Here is a 23,602-nt window from a genome sequence, read left to right as displayed (position 1 = left end):
AGTCCTTTCTGCTGGACAAGCCGTGGGCCACCTCGTCTTTGGTACATCAGAGGTGACAGCGGCGGTTGGTGCAGGGGACCCTGGCCCAGCTTTGTTTCCCTCCCTCGCGTGGCTGGCCGGGAGCCGCAGGTCACAGCGTACTTGGCACGTGGCGGCCCTTCCCTTCCGAGATCTCCTCCATGTGGGGCCCTGGAGCTGCTGGGGGCACCCCGGGCAGGGTCGGGGGGAGAGACCAGTGTCCTGCTGGAACTGTGGAATCCCTGCGCGCTGAGCCTCAGACAGGATGGCTTGTGGCTGCTTTGAGGACTGGGGTTCAGACCTGGGGTTGGTGCTGGCGTGTGCCCTCGAGCGGGGGCAGGCCAGGAGGACCGGCTCCTTGGAGACCGTTTTATTTGCCCGGACGTAATGTGATAGAGCCCTCTAGATATTTGTCCCCTGAGGCCTCGGGGTTGAAAATTCCGACTCTTGGTGTGGGTGGGCTCCTCCTGCGCTCGTCAGCAATTCCAGGCATCGGAGCAGCGCTTCCTGCGAGGGCAGAAGCTGAACCTTGAGCCGCTGTGCCTTCCCTGGGTCCCCAGCGTGAACTGTGACAGGGCCGCCCTGGTTCTTCTGCCTGAGGCCTCGAGTTAGCTCCGTCCACAAACCCGGGCTGGCCCAGCGGATCCGCCTTGACCTGCAGGCTGCAGGCCGGACATTCTCCCTCCCGCTGAGGGACCCTGGACCGAGAGAGACTCCCTGTTGGGCATCCTCATCTCCCCTCCAGGCTGTCTGGAGGCCCCTGGCCAAACCCACCCAGTCAATGGTGGCCGAACACGATGGTGGGTGGCTAGGCCAGCCTGTCCCGACCCTCTGCCCCCGGCAGGTCCCACTGGGCTCCGTTCTCTTCCAGGGACAAGCTTGCCGCTGCTCTGCTGGTTTAAGCCAGTTTTTAGGCTGTTACCGGACTCGATGCAGGGCTGGGTGGGAAGGGACGGTGCACCCCTGTGCGTGTGGTCAGAGCACCAGGCCACTCAGGACCCGGGCCGTCCTGGGAGGAGGGCGGCTAGTTCAGGTCCAGGAAGGGGTGTGAGTTAGGGTCCTGGGGCCACGTAGCAAATGACCACAACCCGGGGCCTTAGAACAACACAAATTTGTTCCTTCACCGTTCCGTTCAAAGTCAAAGTTGGGGAAGGGCCGGGCTCCCTCGGGGGTCCGGGGGAGGGTCTTCCCTGCCTGTTCCAGCTCCCGGGGGCGCCAGGTGTGCCTGGGCTTGTGGCCGCGTCACTCCCGTCTCTGCTCCGGCATCACGGGGCGTCTCTGTAGGACGCCAGTCGTTGGGTTTAAGGCCGCCCCGCACTCGGGGGTGGTCTGTCTGCGAGCCTTCACTTGAGCACCTGCAGAGACCCTTTTCCAGATAAGGCCACCGTCATCGGCGCCAGGATGTGAACCTATCGTTTGGGGCCACCGTTCAGCCCATGGCAGGGGTCACCTGAGCGGTGACGGTACCAGCGTTGAGATCTCGATGAGTCTGTGGGCACCGGGACAGAGAGTGGGTCAGAGTCCCCAGAAGGCCCTGGAGGGTTTTGGATGTAAGGAATCCACATCTTCTCCCCTGGGGCAGGTCCCAGCCTGGACCCTGGGCCCTCAGCCCACTCCAGAGAGCAGTAACTCGACCCTGGCCCTCTTCACCCGTCCTGAGGCGTGGGTGACTGGGTGTCAGGAGAGGGCCCTGGAGCGTGTGGGGGAGGGGTCGGGCAGGTGTGCGGGGGGGCTCCGTGGGGCTCCGGGTACCGCGGGGGTGGACGTGTCCTCTCTGTGGCCTCCACGTGGACGACAGCCTGTGCAGATGATTCGGATGGGGGTTGGGCTTGGTGGCCGGGAGCTTGAAGTCCCCCAGCGTGGCCCGATTCTCTCTGGGGTGGTCACGGCCCGCTGTGTGTGTTTAGGGCTGCAGGGCGGGGGCAGGGCATGCTGGTGAGGGTGGCACAGAGGCTTGGGGGCCCTTCCCCAGCAAGAGGCTCAGCAGGCAGGGAGAAGGGTGGGCCCGGGAGAGTGGGGTCTGTCCGCGGTCTGGAGCCCGGGGAGGGCTTTGGAGAGGGCCAGGGGGCATTTGAACGGAAGTTTCTAGGACGAGGGGCCCCAGAGGAGGTCCCCGTCCTTTACATTGGCAGGTCCTGTCAAGGGCACTTCAAGGGCATTTCCACGTCCATGTGAGCCGGCTGCGGACAGGATCGGGGTCCTGGGACGCTGAGTAGTTCAGCAGGTGGTGAGGGCGGGGGTCCCAGGCTGGCTCCTGAGTCTGTGCAGGCCGCTTCCCCTCTCCTTCTCCCTAGCTCCTTGGGGTCCAGGCCGTCCTGTCAGCCCCTTGGGGTGCAGTGAGCATTTTAAAACGATTTTTATATGTGCGTAAAGGAGAAGCTCTGAACTAGGGAGAGACCGTCTTGCCACGCCTGTCCAGCTCTGAGAAGCCCCTAAGTGCCTCTTTTGTGGTCCAAATGCTGGTCTCGCTGGAACTGCTGGAGCCCTGGTCTTGAAGCCCAGGAATCTTGGGGAGGAGGGAATGCATTCAGGGGCTTCTCTGTGGCCTGCACTGGGTGAGGGGTTGGAGCTGGGAGCACACGGCTGGGGAGACTCAGCCTGTGTGGGAGGACACAAGGCGTTTAGAATCCTCGGGGGCACAAGGGGAGCCGGGGAGGGCCACAGACTCCAGCCCAGGAGTGTTGGGGAGGCCCTCTGGAGGTGAACCTGAGTGGGGCCCCTGTGGGGTGAATAGGAGTTGGCCCAGCCGCCGAAGGTAGGGAGGGCTGGGGGGAAGAGAGAAGGTGCTCCAGCCGTACATTAAGCGCGGCTGGGTGACGGGAACAGTGTGTGCGGGGTGGCAGAGGTGAGGTAAGAGGAGGAATCTGGACCAGAGCTTGCACTGCGTTCCCAGGGTAGCAGGGAGCCATCAAAGGTGCTAGAGCAGGACAGTGCCACCCACAGATCTGTGTTGAGGGCGATAACTGTGGCCCCAGGGTGCAGACGGGATGGAGGCAGGGGCCGTGAGTGGGCGTGAGATGTGCATCCGCTGAGGCAGGGTCCTGCTGTGGGCGGCAGCTGGGTGGGTGGGCAGGGCCTGTGGGTTCAGGAATGTTAAGGCGGTGAGTGAGAGGGGGAGGGAGGGAGGGCCAGCCTGGGGTGGGCGGGGAGGAGGGCGAGGCCAGGCGAGGGTCCCAGCAGCGTGGGCCTGGGCTGAGCGGTCCAGTGCTTTGCCGGGAGCGTTGGGGAGGCCCTCTGGAGGTGAACCTGAGTGGTGGGGCAGGCGTCCCAGGCTGGGTTGCAGCCCGTGCAGAGGCCCCGTCAAGAACCTGTTCAGGTTTATACTTGGAGGTTGAGTCTCCCCTTGGGGTCTAGGGCCCCTGTCACATTTCTGACAGATTTGTGGTTGATTTCAGCCCTCTGCCCTGAAGTCTCTGCTCCGGGGGTGGGAGTTGGGCCCGGAATCTGTCACCCTTTTGTAGTCCACTATGGCATTTGTATACGGGATGGTTCTGGGTGCTCTGCGTGTCCAGGGAGGTGACACTCTGGGTGTCCAGGGAGGCCTCAATTGCACAGGGCCAGGGAGAGATGGGGCTGGGGTGATAGTCACCCCAAGAGACCCCCTTGCAGGGCCCCATACTTCGTGGGGTTCTAGGTCCTCACACCAACCCTACGTGGTGTGTGCACATCCCCATTTTACAGGCAGGGAAACTGAGGCACGGAGCTGTCCGTGAGTTGCCCTGGCCTGTCCCTCTGAGCGTGCTGGAGCCGAGGTCTGGCCCTGGGGGGACCTGACCCCACCCTGCGTGCCCTGCTGTGCTGCCAGCCAGCCCAGCACCCGCCTGGCCCCGGGGTTAAGTGGGGCAGGACCAGACACTTTTCAGCTCTCAGCAGACTCGGGGATTCCTTTTTGGGGTGTTTTGCTTCAGTCTGTTTCCTCCTAGGCAGAAAAGCAGGCCCCGTGTCCTCCTGACCTTGGGGACCTGCAGGGTGGCCTCTTGGGACCATCTGGACGTGATGGCACGCGAGCCTCATCCCACATTTCCAAGGGGGAGATGCCCGCTGTGTGCAGGCGGTGTTGTCAGGGCAGGCGGCTGGCATCTAGCAGCGGCCGTGAGGATGTGAGGTGCCTGCACTGCGTGGCTGCCTCCTGCCCGGATGGGGATGGGATGGGCTGAAGAGGGTGGGGAGACGGCTCGCTCGAGGATGGGACAGAGCCTGCTTCCCGGAGGAGCTGTTTGTTTTTTTGGTCTTGTTCGTTTTTGTTTTACTGTGGCAAAATGCACATAACACAAAATGCACTATTTAAACCACTTCTAGCATGTAGTTCAGTGGCAGTGAGCACATTCATGCAATGATTCTGCCCCCATCACCACCCCCATCCCCAGAATCTTTTCGTCTTCCCGAACCCTGTCCCCATTAAACACTCTCTCCCCATCCCCTCTCCCCGCCCAGCCCTGCACCCTTTATTCTCCTTTCCATCTCTGAGTTTGCTGACTCTAGAGACCTCACATAAATGGCATCTGCAGGATTTGTCCTTTTGTGACGGGCTTGTTTCACTCAGCGCAGTGTCCTGGGGGTTCGTCCACGTTGTAGCAGGTGTCACCATTCCCTTCCTTTTTAAGGCTGAATCAGATTCCACCGTATGGATGGACCACATTTTGTTTCTCCATCCATCTGTCGATGGACACTTGAATCGCTTCCGCATTTTAGCTATTGTGTGTGATGCTGCTATGAACGTGGGTATGCAAATATCTCATCAGGACCTCACTTCTAATTCTTTTGGGTGTGTGCCCGGAAGTAGAATTGCTGGATCAGATGGAGTTTCTCTGTTTAATTTTTTGAGGATCTGCCACACTGTTTTCCACACGACTGCCCCGGTTTACATTCCCACCAACAGTGTACGAAGGGCCCAGTTTCTTGCACCCTCACCAGCACTTGTTTTCAGTCTCATTTTAGTTTTCTTTTTCTTTGTTGTTTAAATAGTAGTCCTCCTAGTGGGTATGAAACGATCAGGTGAAATTTAAAACTTCATTTCGAATGAACTTATTTCATTGAACTATGCTTCTTTCTCCCCAAATAAGGGCAGAGACAAACGAAACATTAATTACCAGATGTTTTACTCTGTTAGGAAACTCTGTGCAAAATAATATCCCAAGGGGCTCAGTTAGCTGTGCCAACTTCCTGACTGATAATCGGTGCTGTCTGGACTTGAGCTTTCTAGAACCTTCTCGGCAGGAAAGTCCTCCAACGCCTTCAGACTCTGTCCTCGACTGGACTTCACCGTGGGGTCTTTGTCAGCAAAGGGTGGAATGCTTGTTCTCTGAGGAGCTGGGGACTGAGCTCTTATTGGGGTCCAGTGACAGAGGTCTGGAGGCTGCAGATGAAAGACTAACTTCAGATGGGACTCGGTCGGGATCTAACTGGGCTCATTGAACGTTTGAAGGAAGGCCTTTCTTTCTCACGGCTGGAGATATTTATAACGCGGGCGAGTTTTGCTGCACCCCTGAGGATCCACAGCGTCTGTGTCCGTGGACCCGCAGGCGGCTGTTTCCTGCTCCGCAGGACCCTCTCCTCCGTCTGTTAGTTTCCCGTGTTATTTATTGCTGGGGGACAGACACCCCAAACTTAGTGCTGTTTCCTGGCTTGCGGTTCTGTGGGTCAGTGGTCTCCTCTGCATGGTGCACTGGGGTCACTCGGGCAGTGGCGTTTGGTGGGTGGCCTCAGGCACGGCCTGGGGCCCTGGTGCTGGCTGTTGGCCGGGACGCCTCAGTTCTCCTCTGGGGCCTTGCCCTCCAGCAGGACAGCCGGGTTTCTCACAGGGTGGCTGGTTCCCGGAGAGCAAACGTGGGGGTCTCCAGCCCCTAAGGCCTCGGCCCCAAACCCTAAGGAGCGTCCCTCGGTTACTTCCTGTGGCGCAGACCCCGGGAGAGAGCCCGCCTCGGGGTGGAGCCTTCATGGACGTGGTTGAGAGGAGGCACGGGGGGGCGTTGTGACAGTGACCACACCGGTACAACGTGGCAAAACGGGTCCAGGCCCTAGCTTGCCTCCCCTCCCCCAAAACAGATAAGCAAACAAGAAATGCAGAGAGCCCTTCCCTGGGGAGGGGAGGGGGCCCGGCTGCCTCCACGCCCCCCTTTCCATCTACACTGAGCGCGGGGGTCTCCTGGGCACCTGGCCCTGGGTTAGACGCAGGGGACTGCGGACGACTCAGAAGTGGTCCTGCCTCAAGGTGCTGGGCCTGGCGGCCGGGACAGCGTCAGACCCGGGAGGTAAAAGGTCGGGGGGTCTGCCCCAGAGGAGGTGTCCCCTGAAAGCATCACCGGGTGAACCGTCAGGGGTCAGGGGTCAGGAAAGGCCATGTCACCCGAGCAGTCTCAGCAGGCGAAGGGGTGTTACAGGTGGCTGCGGGGAGTCGTGGAGGGGGACGGCTGCGCCGGGGGAGGTGTGTCAGGCGGGCCGGGCACACCTGGGGAGCTTGTTGTCCCCAGAGCCTGGGGTGGGGAGGGGAGCCACGGGGCAGCGGGAGGTCGCCGCTGGTCCGGGAGGCCTCGTCCCTTGGTCGTGAGGCTCAGGCTCGGGAGCTCGCAGACTCCCGTGGAATGCCGCCGGCCCCGCTCCCCGTCATGTGGTTTTTTATAGTCGGGGGACTGACTGTGCCGAGGCCTCTGCCAGCTGACCGTAAGCTCCGGATTAGAGGCCTGGCCCCGGGGAGCGGGGGTGGCCGGGACGGGGCCTCCTCCCCGCCCGCCCGCCGTCGGCCAAGGTCCTGGGACCATCCCCCAACCCAGCCCCTCTGGGCAGCGAGCCTCTGGGGCCCCCGGGGGCCCCCAGGGTGGGCCTGGCTCTGCGTCTGCTCAGACACTCCGTGGTGCCAGGACGTGGCCCCTCTCTGGGCGTCCGCTTTCTCACCTCTCGAGCGGGCGTGTCACCGGTTTGGGCCCTGGTGGCCGCCCAGGGGCACGGCGGCCTCACCACGTGTGGGACTGGCCCGGGTCCCTGGGATTCGGTGCCAGTGAGCGTGACCGGGACAGTTTCAGTGCGCCGCTTCCCCGTCTGCCCCGGGCACCCTCCTTCCAGAGGGAGCAGGCCTTTCTTTGGGCAGAGGGAGGAGGGCGAGGCACCGAGGGATTCCTGTGTGGTGACGCCACGCCGGGCGTCCAGCCCCGGTGACCCGGTGCCCCATTCACTCGGCCGCGGGACTTCATTGACGCTGGCGGGGCTCCGGCCCAGCGCAGGGCCCTGCGGCCGCTCTGCGCCCTGGCGTCTTGCAGACCCACGTGCCCCCTCCAGCCGAGCCCCCTGGGCTGGGATCCCAGCCGGGCCTCCCCTCTGTCAACGGAAGTAATCAATAAACCATCAATAATAAGAATAGAAAAGAGTTTTATTGGAGCCAAACTGAGGACGGGCCCGGAAACCTGCTTCCCAGATGACTCCGGAAAAGCAGGGTTTTCAGCACAGCTTTATATCTTGTCAGAACAAAGACCATCAAAGAAGTCAGGGTGACGTTTCTTCAAGGTTTCAAAAAATAATAAAAATAAAAAAACAGACCAGCGCGTACACAGAGAGTCAGCGTGGCCTTGGCACCTGGGAGGGGGGCTTAGCATCGAAGGAGGAGGGGCATTTATTTAATCTTTATGTTTAACGTGGACAGTCTTTACTGCTGGTCGACGTGCCCTTTTCTCTAATAATTAAGGCAGATGTACAATTTGATAGACCACAAGTAGGCTATTTTAGTTAGCATCAAATTCAAGTGAACTCGTGTATAAGCCACGATGACTTTCCCGTATCTCAGTATGTAAACGTGTCTTTTAAAATCACCTCTGTGGGTGGGAGCCCCGAGGCTGGATCTCAGCCCTGCAACTGCGCGCCAGGGACTCCAGTGCCCCCCACCCAGAAGACGAGCCCGGGAAGAGGGGAGGGGCTTTGAGGTGGGCCAGGCTGCTTCGTCTGCAGGGCAGGAGCCACCGCCTGTATCTTGCCAGCTTCCCCTCACCACAGCCCGGGTGAGGAAACCAGGTCTCGCAGCCGCCCTCCTGGAAGTGCACCCGCCGCCCACCCCTCAAAGGAGCATGGGCCAGAGGGAGGGGCTGCTGGGCTCTCCACGCAGCCGGGACGCCCTCCTCGGCCCACTCTGTGACCCCCATCCTCCAGAAGTCGCCCCAGCTCCTCTTACCAGCCTGGGAGACGAGAGATGGCTGACGGCTTGGGGCCAGCGGGCAGGACGCCCTCTCCCACCTTGCTGAGGCCGTGCAGCCCGGACTCAGGCCGGGATGGTGTCCTCAGGCCTGGGAGAGCCGGCGTGTGGCCTGAGCCGCCTGCATGGCTCACGTCACCACAGTGCCGTGGGGACATCGCCGCGGTGCTCGGGGCGGGGCGGGGGGGTCTCACGGGTTGGCTCAGGCCTCTGTGGGCAGTCCCCGCGCAGCGGCCCTGAGCCCGCCCTGCAGGGGCCCCACCGACCTGAGCTCTGGCCAGGCTGACACCGGGGTCTGTCCTCCCTCTGCAGGGGCTGGGGTCTTCTTCCTGTCCTCGGCCGAGGGAGAGCAGATCAGTTTCCTGTTCGACTGCATTGTCCGCGGCATCTCCCCGACCAAGGGCCCCTTTGGGCTGCGGCCTGTTCTCCCAGGTGGGTGCCGGAGTTGGGGAGCCCGGCCTGGTGGGAGGGTCAGGTGGGCTGCTTGATCTCGGGCTCCCGGGGGCGTTCGCCCTGGCACAGCCCCTCCTCCACGGGGTCTGAGCTGCTGGGACGCTCAGAGGCGGAGGCTTTCGGTTGGGACAATTACTGCAGCTGCACCAGGTGGGCCACCAAGAGGCCCGAGCCCGGGACCCCGAAGACCTTCCGAGCCGGCCCGTCTCCCAGACCTGGGCTGGGCCCTCGCCTGCGGTCGCTGGGGTCAGGGCTGGCTCCGTGGGAGCCAGAGATCGGGCTGGAAGTCGCCTTGTGAGCTGGGGTCTCAGCGCATCGGGTTGGCAGGTGCCAGGGCTGCATGAGCTGGCCTGGCCTTCTCTCCCACTTCCCTGGCTGTGGCTGGGACACTGCTCTTCAGGAGTCCTGGACCAGGGATGGCGCTGGCCCGCGGAGGGCCACGCTACCTGGGCATTTCTTCCCTCGGGGAGGCCGGGGAGGCCCAAGCCCATGGCAGGGACAAAGGCAGGTCCTCGTCATCGCAGCTTCCTTTGACCGAGGCTCTCCGGGTGGGTGGTACCCAGGGTCACCGATACTCCCCTCGCCCCAGTGAAGCAGCGCTTGTCCCCTTGTCCAGGTGGGAGACCAAGGCCTGTGGCCGGGCAGCAGGTGGTCAGTGAGCTCACATCCGTGGCCTCCTTGCATGGGCACCATAGCCAGGTCGGGGGCAGGTGGACCTCCTAGGGAGACGGGCTGGCGACGTGCCAGGTCCCCTTTCTCCCAGCGTGGGCCCCTCAGCCCCGCAACCCCCAAGCGGGCCCGGGGGGCGGGGTGGGGGGCGGGGTGGGGAGGAAGGAGGCAGTTCCTGTGACCGGAGCCTCGCCGCCCGGGCTCTGCTGGGTGGTGCGGCAGCGCCCTCTGCTGGCGGCTTACCGCATTGCAGCCGCGGGTAGTGGTGTGGGTGGCCGGGATCCGAAGGGGGCTGGCGTGGATGGGGCAGGTGTGGACAGCGGGGGTGTGGACAGCTGGGGTGTGGACGGGGCTGGGGGGTCCCTGCTCGCTGAGCCTGGCCGGTGTCGTGTTGAAAGCCTGTGATCTTTGGGGACTTTTGAGATGTGGCCTCCATTGGGTCAGCAGCCTTAACACTCTGAGATTTGGGGGTGTTTTCTCAAGCTGACCGCTGCTCGGTCAGACGCACTTGGGCACCAGAGGCAGGACCTGCCTCACATACAGTGGGGAGGGGGAAGGGGAGAAGACAGAGTTCCGGGGTCCACCCTGCCCCAAGCATGTCCTGTGCGTTCCCACCTTGGTCCCATTGCGCGTGGCGTGCACTGTCTCTGCTCCCACGTTTTGCAGTTATGGCTGTGAGGTTCAGGGAGGGCAAGTGGTGGGGCTGTGAGTTCGTCCAGTGCCAGCGTCCTGCTGCCTCACCAGCAGCAGGAGGGTGTGCCAGTGTCCTGGTCCACTGCAGGGACTGTCCACTTTGGGGCACGGGACATCTGCTGGTGGTCAGGGGAGGCTGTCCTTGGGCCCAGGACACAGGATGATGGCCGGGGACCTGGACGGGGGTGGTTTGGGTACCCTGAGCTTGGTGTCTGGCAGCTGGGGTGCTGGCGTGGGGAGGAGCTGGGGCTCCCAGGGGCTCTGTCGTGGTGCTGTGACTGGACCGAGGTCCACACAGCCCTGTCAGTGCTGGGGTAACTGTGATGTCCTGAGCAGTGGGTGGGCCGCGGGGACAGGGCTGGGGACGCCTCCTTGCTGACCGTCCCCTCTGCTGCAGACCTGAGCGCCGGGGGCCCTGCCGTGGAGGAGCGCGTGGCCCAGGAGGCCCTGGAAGCCCTGCGGCTGGAGAAGCGGCTCAGCCTTCTCTCCCACTCCGGCTGGCCGGGCAGCGCAGGTAGGGCCATGGCCTGGGCCGTGAGGGGGGGCCAGTGGCCCTGGGGCCGCAGCTGTCCCTTTAAGGCAACCTCCCATCTCCTGTTCATTCATTCATGCCCCTCCCTCTGTTGGTCCATTCGTTCTCTCACTCGTGATGCCACACTCACTAAGCTCCGGCCTGGATGCTGACCGTAAGCACGGTGCCCCATGGGTGCCGGCTGGGGGGTTGGGTTCGAATTCCTTCCCAGCCACCGGGGTGTGGCCTGGTGAGGCTGTGGCTTCACCGTCTGCGCCCACACAGAAGGCTCAGGGGTGCTGGCTGCCGGGAGCGAGGCCCCTCAGCTGCTGTGCTTCGCGGGGAGACGGACAGAAAGGGCCGGTAGGCCCTCGAGGGGACGCTGCAGCTCCCGGGGGTGGTGGGTGGGGGGCTACACCGGGGTCTCCTGGGCCAGAGGCGGGGGAGCTCTGCGGGCCCTTTGTCCTGTGTGATTGTCGCCAGTCCCACGGGTGCAGAGTGGGGACGGTGGCCTCTCCGTCCAGGCCCCTAGAGCCGGGGGCTCAGGTGCGCAAGGGCCGCCACCTTCCCGGAGGAAGGGCTCACGTCTGGTTCCCAGGGGGACGGCAGGGAGGGGACTGGTGTGGGCGAAGGGGCCGTCCTGGGTGACGCTGGGCGTGGAGGTCCAGGCAGGGTGTGGGTCAGCCGTCCCAGGGTGGCGACTGGAGACCGGAGAGTGCAGGCCCTCAGCAGGGCGGGGGTGTGGGGGGGCTAGACGTCAGCTCCCGCCGAGGCTCCCCAGCCCACCCCGGGCAGCCCAAGCCCCACAGGAGTCTCAGGCCCCGACTCTCCGTTCAGGGGACGACCGCAGCCTGTCCAGCTCGTCGTCAGAGGCCAGCCACTCAGACGTCAGCGCCAGCAGCCGGCTCGTGCCGTGGCCAGAGCCGTCCCCGTCCTCGGCGGGCGCGACGCCGGAGGGTCTCGGGCTGGCAGCCGCCCAGGCCCCCGGGGAGGCCGCAGCAGGTGCCTCGAGGCCACCCCCCAGGCCGCTGCGGCCACGGCAGCTGCAGGAGGTCGGCCGCCAGAGCTCCTCGGACAGCGGCATCGCCACGGGCAGCCACTCCTCCTACTCGGGCAGCTTCTCGTCCTTCGCAGGAAGCAGCCTGGACGTGTGGCGCGGGGCCGAGGAGCTGGGCTCTCTGCTCAGCCTGCCGGGAGGCGTGGTGCCCGAGCCCGGCCTGTGCGCCTGCGCCCCCGGGGCGGCCGAGTACCAGGTGCCCACCGCGCCGCGGCCCCACTACGACACGCCCCGCAGCCTGCGCCAGGCGGCCCGGGACCAGCCCCCCGCCACACAGGGCAGCGCCAGCGACGGAGCCGCCGGGGACTCGGGCGGCCGGCTGGCGGCGGGGTGTCCCTCCGGCTGGCTGGGCGAGCGACGGCGGGGACAGGCGACAGAGGCCCCGTCGGGGCCGGGCGAGCCTTGGGAAGCGGGCGCCCCCCACGTGGGGCCCCCTCCGGCTCTCTTTTCCGCGTGTCCCGTCTGCGGAGGACTGAAGGTAAATGCGCCTCCCTGAGGGCGGCGGCTGCGGGTGGGCGGTGCCCTCGTGGGGCTGCCCTCGTGCCGTGGGGCGGCCTGGGGGTCCAGCCTGCAGGGAGGGCCGCAGCTGGAAGTGCGTTCTGGAAGGTGGGGGGCCGGGTCCGGGGCGGAGCCCAAGGACCAGGTGCCAAATCAAACAGGAGCCTGAGACCAACCTCCCTGCGCGTTGCGCTGTGTCCGAGGGGCTTCACCTGCTTGCGCGCACAGGTGGTCTGTCCTTTGGGGGGTTTGCTGAGGCCCAGGAGGCCCCGGGGGCTGCTGGGGGTCTGGCTCTCGGGACCCCGACGGCTCACTCACAGCCGCCATTTTCTGAACCTGCGCGCTCCAGGGGGAGGGGCGGGCGGGGAAGGGCAGGGTCGGGGTCACTTGCCGGGCGCCCCCTCCGCCCTGCTGGCTGAGCCAGGGGCTGGTGGTCAGGACCAGAGGACGCGGGGCTCGGGCTGGCGTTCGCATTCAGGGGCCCCAGGCACTGCCGGTGGGCCGCCTGCGGGCGTCGCGCTTCCTCCACGCCGTCCGCGGTCGGCTCGGCCTGCTCTCCTGCATGGATTTTGGCTGCGTGGCCTGGTTTGTCCATTCGCGCTACGATTCCAGACGCCCACGTGGAAGGCGAGGCCTGTGTCCGTCCGATGTGGGCTCCGGCCGGCTGCGTCCCGCACACAGCTCAGCTGTAACTGTTTCGCTTTGTACCTTCGCTGCTGGCTGAAGCCGCATGTTGCTCTTCACACCTGACACTGTTTGTAATACGTTCTCAGACTGGAAATAAAATTGTTTTTTCTTATCGTCTTGTCCTTTTCCATGTGGCCAGCTGTGTCCACCTCCCACCCCGGCCCTCCCAGTGGGGTCTTTAACTGTCTCTGAAATCCAGGGGCTCGGCCTCCCTGGGCCCGGGGGTCACAGAGCAGGGAGAGGCCTCGCCTGTCTGTTCAGCCTTAAGCCTGAACACGCCGGAGGCGTGAACGAGGAGAGCAGCCTCAGGCAGCACACAGGCCTCGTGCACGTGTGCACGTGTGTGTGGTGTGTGTGCCAGCGTGTGCCAGTGTGCGATGTGTGCATGTGAGTGCTTTCATTCGCATGCATGTGTATAGTGCGTGAGACGTGCACACACGTGACATGCAACGTGCACGTGTCATGGCGTGCATGTGGGTGTGCATTTGCATGCACTTGTGTGTGGCGTGTGCACATCCTGTGTGCACGCGTGTTACATGTGTGGTGTGATCTGTGCTTGGGTGCCAGGTGTGTGCATGTGCCCACGCACGTGTGTGGCCTGTGTGATGTGTGTGCACACGTTTACTGGAGACCACAATGTGGTCCTCAGTGGTCCCTTAGGCTCAGGCAGGTGGCTCCCGGTGTCCAGTGAGGGTGGACACCCTACCTCCTGGGCCAGTGAGGGTCCTGGCTCTGAGCCTGGAGCACCCTCCCCACCCCTAGTCTCCCCTATGTGGGCAGCAGAGCTCCAGGGACCCCATCAGGGTCCCCCTGCACATCCCGGGAAGCCACATCCCACCGTCACACCCACTTCACCCTGTTCACCGCCCTGTTAGAGAGCCGGGGGGCCCAGGTCCCTGTGGACGCTGAGGGCCGGGGTTCTGGCCCGGCTCCTGCAACACTGCAGTGCAGGGAAGGGCAAGCTGGGGCCCTGCCCGCCGGCTGGGCGGCCCCCAGCAACTCATTGCCCCTGTCTGGGCCTCCTCCGTAGAGAGGACAGCAGTCCCGCCTGCCTGGGCCCCGAGGGGCCTGCTGAGATGTTGTATGGGAGTGCTCAGTGGCTGCCTGTCAAAGGGGCTCGACTCACTGCTACTGTCGCCTCCCCAGAGGGACCCACCAGCCTTGTTGCAAAAGAAAGAGGCTGGGAGGTGCTGGTGCTGCGGGCTGTGGGGAGCGGCCCTGGAGGCCTGGGCAGCCCGCTCCCGCCAGAGCCCTCATCTTCCAGGCCCAGCCCCGCTGCGCTCCCACGTGCCCTGCAGACGGCCCTCCCTCCACCAGAGCAGGGACTTGCCCTCCACGTGAAGCCAGGGAGGGCTGGAGCTGGGCTTTCGGCCTTCCCCTGGCCCGTGCGGGCACGCTGGCTGTGACCTCTGGTCTCCTGGACCGAGGTCGATGGCCGGGACTTCAGGGAAGAGCCATCTGAGGGGCGCGGCGGGAGGGGTGGACCGAGGGCCGCCAGGTGAGGGCTCGGGCATGGTCGGAGCAAGTTTCCGGAGGGGACAGGCTCTGGGCTGGAGGGGCGTGGCCAGGGCCTGGGCCCAGAGGAGGGAGGGGCCCTCCATGGGAGTGGTCACTGACTACCACAGCCCTTTCGGGAGGCAATGGGGCTGCTCAGGAGGAGGGCCTAGCCCCCAGGAGGGCGTGCCTCAGTTTCCCCTGCAGCCCAGGGCAGCCCAGAGGCACGGAGCCTCTCATCGGGTGCGGCCAGGTGCGCCGCCAGGGTAGCCCCGCGGGAAGCTTTTGGCCTCGTCCCCTATCTTTCCGGAGCTCACGGGGTGGGCCTCGCGCCCCTGGCTGGGAACACATGCTTCTGCACTCCTGGGGCCACCAGCTTCACTCACCCTCCCTGGGGTGGGGTGGGCTTCTCAGGTGCCAGGAATGGCAGGGCTGGGGGCAACCAGAGAGTTGTCCTCGCCTCCCCAGGCCCCGTGCACCCACCTGCCCCCACCTGGCCCTGGCGCCCACGGGGAGGGGACAGGAGGCGCCGCGTTTGCTCATCTCGCACGGCACGTGGTTTCGTCCTTTGGGTCTGACGCTGTGCCCGCAGGACTCGCCGCCGGCACAGCAGGCGCCGTCTGTGGGTGGGGCTCTGAGCAGCTAGTGATGGGGCTCCTGAGGGCCGTCGGCCCTTGTCCCAGGTGTTGGAGGTCAGACACACCCTCCGCAAGTCCCCAAGCCTGCCCGGGCGCCTTTACACAAGGTGATGGGTTAGGCCAGCCCAGGTGCCCAGCAGCCTGGCCGGGACCAGGGTCGAGGTGCTGTGTCCTGAGTTTGGGCAGCCCCTTTGACCTCCCAGAGAGCGGGTCAGGCTTCTGCACCCCGATGCCAGCCCGCAGCCCCCCATGAGACCCCACTGCCGGGCTGTCCTCCTCAGAAGCACCGGGGTTGCCGGACCCTTTCCCGTCAGGTGCCCCTGGCCCTGGCTGGCCCGTCTCCTACTGGTTTGGGGCATGGAGGCTCAGGCAGCAGTGAACGTGCCGGCAGTGGGCACCATCCCTCCCTCCCAATCTGCCGGCAGACACTGCCCCCAGCTCTGAAGCCCCCGAACCCCTTTCCTTCTCGGAGTCTTTCTGCGCCTCCAATCAGGCACCTCCAAGTGGCCACCCTGCGGTCTGGGGGCCTTGACCCATCTCACGGGGCCCCCAGGAGTGGCTCAGCCGGGGTGCCCTGCTCAGAGCAGGCCGGCAGTGCCCGGGGCCAGGGGTGACGTGACAGCCCTCGTGCATCTCACGGCTACAAACCCTGCCGCACAGCTGGCAGCGTGACACACGGCCACCAACACTGACGAGAGCAGCCAGGCCAGATGTGTTCTGGAGGCCCGAGCTGCCGACGCCTCACCCCAGATGGGTTTGTGGGTGTCAGGGTGGGCAGGGACCCCTGGAGAGGAGTCGGGCCCCTGGCTGGTCTCCCTGGCGGGTGGCCCTTTGGGACTCCTGGGTAGCATCCTGGCTCTTGGGCTGGGTGCCGGGTGAGCGGGAGCCGGATGGACAGACTGACATGTGTTCTCCTTGGTCTAGGGAGCTGCTGCCTCACCCGCTGGGCTCCCGGGGATGCACTCAGGTAGGCCTTGGCTTTGGCACGCCTCGGGATGAGGGACGTGGGGTCACAGTGGCCGCAGTCACAGCCCAGCCAGAAAGTCTGTGCCAGACAAGACAGCGGGAGGTCAGTGGGAGGAGGGTGCAGCGGGGAGGGGGTGACAGTGGACGGCAGGGCGGCAGTGTGCAGCCGGGGTGAGCCCCGGCTGGGGTGCGATGGTGCCAGGCAGCGAGTTGAGGACAAGGTGGCCAGCCTGCCCGGGACGGTGCGTGGTCAGAGCGGGCAGGGTCAGCTCTGGCCTGGAGCTGCAGCCTTTAAGAGGGAGGCTTGTCCTGCAGGTGACAGAGAACAGAGGTGACGATGCTCTGGGGACCCAGGAGTGGGCAGGGGCATTGGTGACCTTGGTGGGAGGAAGCCCAGGCAGGGAGCCAGGGGGAGACGCGGGGTCCCCTTGGAGAAGCCCCGTTAAGAGGTGACGGCTGGGCAGATGCTGGCTCTGACCCAGGGGAAGGCCTGGGAATCTGGGAGAGGCTGCAAGTCGGGGGAGGTTGGCCTCGGGTGGCGTGGCTGGAGGTCGGGGGTGTGCTCTGTGCCTCATTTTCTCAGTGGAGTAGAGGCCACCTCCAGCCTGGGGCGGGATCTTTTTATTTCCTCTTCAGAGGAGCATGGTGCCTGTTTGGGGCTAGACCCTGTGGGCCAAGCAAGGCCCAGGCCCGTCCAGAGTGGAGGGCGCAGGAGGGGAAGGGCAAGGCCACGGGCATGCGGGGTCAGACAGTGGCCACAGGAAAGCCCCATGCCGGCCAGCCTAGGGTTCCCTGGGTCAGGATGGGGCCCTGAGGACCACTCCCTGATGACGCTGGGCAGTGGGCAGCCTTCCCAGATGGTCCTGGATGCCTCCTGCCTGCTGTCCAGCCCCCCACTCCCCCTTTTACCCAGACAGAGTGCGTGTTCCAGGGAACAGGACAGGCGTCAGGATCTACTGGAGGACAAGGAACCTTTCCTCTGGGGTGGGGGGCCTGGGGGAGGAGGGGGCCCTGGGTCTGGTGGAAGCAGAGATGAATCAGACCCAAGACAGCGTGGCCAGAGAGCGGTGATGGGTGAGACACCCAGTGTGGTCGGGCCGGGTCTGCTGTGTGGCCAGGGAGAGGTCAGGACAGACCCACGCGATCTCTGCTTGGCCCAGAGAGTGTTCGAGACAGCTCCCGAGATGCTGGCAGGCGGCTCAGTCTGAAGGATCAGGGAGGGAGACGGGAGGTAAAGGGGAGCCTGGGGGAGCCAGGGCTGGGGAGCAGCCACCAGAGGGGCGCCCCAGCCCCCGCAGACGCTGCTAGAGACCAAGGCGGGATGGCAGCCTTCCTGTGCTGCCTGGTGTGACCCTGGAGATGCTGGGCTGCCCCAAACCCTCCACCCACTCTCCTGCTTCCACTGTGGAAAATGCGGATCCAGCCCTAAAACTAGCTGCTGAGCCACAGGGAGCTTGTCCACGTGACCTCAGGTCAAGCCACAGCCCTCCTTTCAGCTTTCAGGAGGCTGGGCCTCCTTCCTAGACGCCCCTCAGACCCCGTCTCAGCCCCTGATGGGCTCTCCCAGCTTCAATCAGGCCTTCCCGCTCCCCGCTCCCCAGCTTCACCCCTCAGCGTGTGCCCCCTTCTCCAGGCAGCCTGCCCAGATTTCCCCTGGACCCCCGGTCTAGGTGCCTCCCTGGGCACCTCTGCCTGTCATCTCGGGTACACGGGAGAGGGTCTGTGTCCAACAGAAGCCTTCCTCCTTCCCTCCCTGTCGCCGCAGGTCAGCCCCGGGTACAGCCCGCTCTGGCTGCCGTCCCCACCCCCAGCTTTGGCCGTTCCCACCAGGCTGGCTGACTTGGGAACACAGGGTCTCTCTGGACTCAGTCTCCCTGCTGAGCAAGGAGGACGCCCTCTGGCCTTGCTGGGGCGGTAGAGGGATGAGGCGGCAGGCTTCTGTGCAGGTGCGGGCCTCCAGAAGGTGGTGCCCGCAGCGGTGCCCGGTGCCAGTACATGGCAGCGAGTGGGGTGGCGTCTGCCCACTGAAGCCCCTTGGGCTGGTTGGCGCTCCAGTGCCCGGTGCCGGCAGAGCCAGGACCCTCCCGGGCTCAGCTCCCCTGGACCTGTGGGCAGGTGGCCAGAGACAGGCTGTCCTGTGGGAGCTTCAACCCCCCACCTGATCCCACCCCCCTCCTGACTCCCCCCTCCCGGAGTCCCACTCCCCCCAGATCCCACCCCCACCAGAATCCCAGCCCCTGAATCCCTTGGGGCCGGGAGCTGGCCAGGTGGATTTGTGCGAGTCCCTAGGCCTGGCTGTGTCGCGAGACGGGGCCCTCAGGGAGGAGGGAGGACCTGGGCTCCTGCCCTCTGGGATGGCTCTGGCTCACCAGCCCCTGTGGTTCGGCTGCCGGTGAGTGGCCAGGCAGGGTCGTGAGCCTGGTCTCCTGCAGCCACCCCGGGGCCCAACAGGCAGAGCTCTTGGGCAGGTGGGGGAAAGGTGGATCGGGTGTGCAGCCAGGCACTCTGGGTCCCCCACCCGCGCTCCTGTAGCACCTGCCCGGAGCCCCGTTGGCGTTTGCTGAGTGAAACCATTGACTTCTAGGAAATGGGGGAGGCAGGGGGCAGTTTCTTGGATGGGGGAGGGGACTTGAAGTGCCTGGGGCCACCCTGGAGGAGGTGTCACAGTGGATGGAAGTGTGGGCCTGCGCTCAGGGAACGATGCTCTGTGGGGACTCACCGGTCCAAAGAGGGTCCCCGAAGCAGATGGGGTGAGCCGGGAGGACAGCCGAGGGGGGGGGGCATCCTGCCTGGGAGGGGCAGGGCACCTGGAAGCCAAGGAGGAAGTGGCCGGGAGGGATGTTTGAGGGTGGGCGGCCAGGGGCTGAAGATGGACGTGTGTCCAGCGGGCCATAGGGGGCATCCCTGGTCAGCCCGTTGTGGGGGGCAGGGGCACCCCGGTCAGGGAGGGACGTGGGTGGGGTGGGAAAAGATGGCCAGGAAAACGGGGGAGTCGGGGAGGCTCCCCAGGCCCTGGAGAGGAGGAGAGCGGGACACTTGAGCGGTGGGCAGTGGGGAGCTCTTTCCCGAACAGTCTAGGGGGTCAGCTCAGCCTCGGCCACCGCCTGGGGACTCACAGCCCCTCTCCCCGCAGGACCCGAGAGGCCGTGCAGTGAGGCGCCCACATATGTGAACGTCCCCGCCAGCCCTTCCCCCCCAAGGCAGCTGCACTACTCGGGCCTGCAGCTCCAGGAGGGCGGCGCGGGCATCCGAGGTGGGTCCGCAGGGGCCTTGAGCCCCGGGCGCATCGGCCCTGGGCCAGGAGCTCGCGGGCACCCCCTCACAGCGCCGGAGCGCGGGGTGGGTGCGCCCCCGCCGGCTCACCTGGGGCTGCTCGCAGGGGCCGGTGCTTCCCGCTACGCGCAGATCGACATCTTGGCCACAGAGGCGGCGCACAGGGCGGGGGCCCGGCACGCGCAGGCCCGGGAGGAGCGGCTGCCGGCGCTGGAGCAGAGGCGGAAGGGGACCCCGCGGTGAGGCGGCCGGACTGCGACGCGACCCGTCGGCTCGAGGGAGCGGCCCCGCGGCACCTCTGCTGCGTCCCGGCGCTCAGGCTCCGAGCCGAGGGTGGGCGCGCTGCCCGGGCCCGGGGCGGGGGTGGGGGCGGGTGGACGGCTCCGGGGCGCTCCTCTGACGCCTGCTCTGGTCCCCAGGCCGGCGGGAGGTGCCGCCTGGACAGGTGTCGGGCGGCTCCAGGTGGACCTGAGGCGGCGTCTGGCGAGCAGTCTCCGGTTCTGGGATGCGACCTGCCCGCGCCTTCCCTGGAGGCGACGGCCCGGTGAGGACGATGTGTCCCAGCCAAACGCATGTCCGCAACCACGGGGGACCCGGCCAGGCCCCACCACGTGGCGCCCTCTGCAGGGCCCCCGCTGTCCCCTCTGGGTCACTGCTGCCCTGCGCCTGGATGGCATGGCCCTCGCGCGCTCAGCTGACTGCCCGCTTCTCGGGACCCATTTAGTTAGTTCTGTAAATGGTTTAAAATCACTCGTGTTCCACTGTCGACCGGCCAGTTATTTCCTGAGGGTGCGGGCTCGTGCCACGTGCCTCTGGACACACGGAGGGACTCCTGGTGGCTGGGTGGGGCTCTCCTTGTGGCCTTGGTGGGTCCAGGGCTCAGCGGGCCGGTGGGCTGGTTCCCCCTCCACTGGCCAATGGGAGTCCGGATGGTGGGAAGTTCCTGGAGTTGGCGGTGGGCTTCCCGTCCTCCTCGCCAAGCCGGGCTGTCCCACCCGGGCCTCAGAGATGAGACGGGGCCCTGCTCTGCCTGGTGGGGATCCCGAGCAGGGCCCACGCAGACCCATCCCTCCCTGCCTCCTGCCGCGATCCCAGCCCGGACCCAGCGAGCCGTGGCTAGCCTGCCCGTGGGGAGCCCAAGCGGCTGCACCCCACAGCTCCTCCCCCTGGCGGCGGGTCCCTCAGGCCAGTGGGGTAGAACTTCAGTCCCCCTCCCCTGCCGAGCCTGTGGCGGCAAAGTGCCTCGTGGGCTGCGAAGGCCCCGGGGTGCTCAACAAACAGGTCCGGTTTTCACACGCCCTGGATGGGACTCCAGGGTAGCAGGCTTCACTTTTAAGGCACAAGTGGGGGCAAAGCGTGGCCAGTGCACCCCAGTCCGGGGCTTCAGCTGTGTCAGGGTTCCCTCGGGTGGGAGGGGGGCCGACCTCCATGCCCTGGGCAGGCTGCACGCGCCTGCTCGGGGACAGGCAACTGGGGGTCCCGGGCCTTACCAGTGACCTTGAGTGGCTGGTGTCTGGGGTCTCCCGTTTTCCAAGTAAGATGAGCTTCCGTGAGGCTAACACAGGGCCATGGATGTGTGGGGCATCGAGGAAGGGTCTCCGCGCCCCCCTCTGGCGCTGTGGGTGGCCGAGGGGTCTGCTGGGCAGCATGCACCTGCAGCAACACGGTCACGGGAAGCAGAGCAGTTCCCTGCGGGGTCAGCCAGGCCTGGCCAAGGGCGCCACGAGAGTCTGTGCAGGGGCCACGGGGCACGAGTGCCAAGGGCAGGGGTTTGTCCTGACGTACGATGGCTGCCCTCCGGCCAGCGAGGCTCAGGGGTGCTAGGGCTAAGCCAGCTAGGGCGGCCACACAGGGCCAAGTGGGGACCAGACAACTGCCTGCCCTTCCTCCAGAGCTGCGAGGGGCGGCTAGCCAGCACTTGGTGGCCAAGTCCAGCAGGGTCACCTCGGCAAAGCTGTCACAGCCACCAGGGCTGAGGCCCACGGGCCACTGTGTGGTCGTGGGAGGAGGTCTCAGGGACCCTGGACCCCAACTCAAGTCTGGGAAGGGCTCCCCACCTTTGCTGAGAGGGAAGGGGCATCCCTGGCCCAGCACCCCTGCAGTGACACCCCCATCGCTGCCCTTCCCACTCCCCTCATGTCCTGTCATGCCCTGTGCCCTCAGGTCCCCAGGCTGGACCCTCCTCAGGCCAGACTGTGCAGGGCGCTGGACACAGATCCGGCAGAGAGGTGCCCTGGAGGCTGGGGGCCTCCAGTGCTGTGCTGGGTTTAGCGTCTTAATCCTGGAATATCAGTGTCAGACACAACACCTTATTATTGTTTTGTTGAGGTTTAATTGACAAATTATATTAGTTTTAGGTGGACAAAATAACGATTCTGTATTTGTATATATTGTGAAACGATTGCCACAGTAAATCTACTTAACATCCAGCACCTCACAGAGTTACGGAATGTGATGAGAACTCTGAAGACCAACTTCCCATCAGCTGTCAATACGCACTACAGCATTGTTAACTAGAGCTGCCGTGTCGTACATTACATCCTGTGACTTAGTTTATAATCGGAAGTTCGTGCCTTTTGACCCCCTTCGTCGCGTCCTCCAGTCCCTACCTTCCGCCTCTGGCAACCACACATCTGTTCTCTGTATCAGTTCAGTTTTTTTTTTTTTTTTTAAGATTCCACATACCTGTGAGATCGTATATTCATCTTTCTGTCTGTCTTCCTTCACTTAGCACAATGCCCTCTAGGGCAGGGTTCCGTTTTTTTAATGGCTGAGTAACATTCCGTTGTATGTATGTACCACATCTTCTATCCATTCATCCATGGATGGGCGCTTCAGTTGCTTCTATATCTTGGCAGTTGTAGATAATGCTGGGATGAACACAGGGGTGCAGATATCTTTCTGAGTTAGTGTTTTCATTTCCTTCAGATAAATACCCAGAAGTGGAACTGCTGGATCATATGGTAGTTCTATTTTTAATTTTTTGAGGAATCTCCACAGTTTTCCACAGAGGCTGCACCCATTTACATTCCCACCAACAGTGCACAAGGGTTCCCTTTCTCCACGTCCTAGTCAACATTCGTTATCTGTTGTCTTTTGGATAATAGTCATTCTAATATGTGTGAGGTGATGTCTCTCTGTGATCTTGATTTGCATTTCCCTAATGATTAGTGACGATGGAATTCCCTGGTGGTCCAGTGGTTAGGACTCTGCGCTTCCACTGCAGGGGGCACGGGTTCAATCCCTGGTCAGGGAACTAAGATCCCGCATGCCTCAAGGCGTGACCAAAAATAGGAAAACCAACAAAAAACAAAACTTAATGATTAGTGGTGTTGGGCACCTTTTCATGTATCTGTGGGCCATTTGTGTGTCTTTTTTGGGAAAATGTCTATTCAGGTCTTCTGCCCACTTGTAACTGGATTGTTTGCTTTTTTGCTACTGAGTTATATGCGTTCTTTATATATTTTAGATATTAACTCCTTATCGGATTTGTGGCTCACAGATATTTTCTCCCATTCCGTAGGTTCCCTTTTCATTTTGTTGATGGTCTCCTTTGCTGTGCAGAAGCTTTTTAGTTTGATGTAGTCCCACTTATTTATTTTTGCTTTTGTTGCCTTTGCTTTTGGCGTCAGATCCAAAAAATCATCGCCAAGACCAATGTCAGGGAGCTTACTGTTTTCTTTTAGGAGTTTTATGGTTTCAAGTCTTAACGTTTTTTAATCCACTTTGAGTTAAATTTTGTACATGGTGTAAGATAGTGGTCCAGTTTTCCCAACACCATTTATTGGAGAGACTGTCCTTTCCCCATTGTATATTCTTGGCTCCTCTGTTGTAAATTAACTGACCACGTAAGTGTGGATTTATTTCCGGTCTATTCTGTTCCATTGATCTGTGTGTCTGTTTTATGCCAATACCATATTGTTTTGATTACTATAGGCTTGTAATATAGTTTGAAATCACAGAGCATGAAGCCTTCAGCTTTGTCTTTCTCAAGATTGACTTGGCAATTTGGGGTCTTTTGTGGTTCCATAAAGAGTTTAGGATTGTTTGTTCTGTTTCTGTGAAAAATGTCATTGGAATTTTTAGAGGACTGCACTGAATCTATAGATTGCTTTGGGTAGTATGGGCATTTAAACAATATTAATTCTTCCAGTCCATGAGCATGGAATATCTTTCCATTTATTTGTGTCTTCCTCAGTTTCTTTCATCAATGTCTTACAGTTTTCAGTGTACAGGACTTTCACCTCCTTGGTTAAACTTATTCCTAGGTATTTTATTCTCTTTGAATTATTCTCTTTGAATTATTTCAATTATAAATGGGACCGTTTTCTTCATTTCTCTTTCTGGTAGTTTACTTTCACTGTATATAGAAACACAACAGATTTCTGTATATTAATTTTGTACCCTGCAACTTTACTGAATTCGTTTATCAGTTCTAACAGTTTTTGGATGTAGTCTTTAGTTTTTTC

At 63.0% G+C, this 23,602-nt stretch overlaps 1 protein-coding gene and 2 long non-coding RNA genes across 10 annotated transcripts in view; 1 reads left to right on the top strand and 2 right to left on the bottom strand.

Annotated features, from left to right (window-relative positions):
- The window catches only part of DOK7 (docking protein 7), a 34,337-nt gene extending 14,961 nt beyond the window's left edge, over positions 1–19,376 (top strand). For 3 of the 8 annotated variants that reach the window (XM_033419529.2, XM_033419528.2, XM_049709250.1), the window contains 2 exons: positions 10,407–10,523; positions 11,358–12,209. In XM_033419529.2, coding sequence (XP_033275420.1) covers positions 10,407–10,523; positions 11,358–12,073 — 833 coding nt within the window. In that variant the 3' untranslated portion in view covers positions 12,074–12,209. Of the gene's footprint in view, positions 1–8,506; positions 8,627–10,406; positions 10,524–11,357; positions 12,875–15,818; positions 15,862–18,860; positions 18,888–18,978; positions 19,114–19,239 lie in introns of those variants that run through there. The other 5 variants (XM_033419526.2, XM_033419524.2, XM_004265162.3 and 2 more) reach the window with 4 other exon arrangements.
- Positions 12,740–19,360, bottom strand: LOC125964265 (uncharacterized). The gene is made up of 3 exons (XR_007477119.1): positions 19,224–19,360; positions 18,580–18,667; positions 12,740–12,849 (listed from the first exon to the last, which is right to left on the bottom strand). It is a non-coding gene; the product is annotated as an uncharacterized LOC125964265 (long non-coding RNA).
- A 494-nt stretch (positions 19,377–19,870) lies between the features above and the next one.
- On the bottom strand, positions 19,871–20,752 carry LOC125964264 (uncharacterized). The gene is made up of 2 exons (XR_007477118.1): positions 20,624–20,752; positions 19,871–20,076 (listed from the first exon to the last, which is right to left on the bottom strand). It is a non-coding gene; the product is annotated as an uncharacterized LOC125964264 (long non-coding RNA).
- Between the last annotated feature and the right edge of the window lie 2,850 nt (positions 20,753–23,602).

The sequence above is a fragment of the Orcinus orca genome, chromosome 4 (genome assembly GCF_937001465.1).
Source record: "Orcinus orca chromosome 4, mOrcOrc1.1, whole genome shotgun sequence".
Taxonomy (NCBI): Eukaryota; Metazoa; Chordata; class Mammalia; order Artiodactyla; family Delphinidae; genus Orcinus; species Orcinus orca.
Note: the sequence above shows the minus strand (reverse complement) of the source record. Positions and strands in the feature narration are given on the sequence as shown.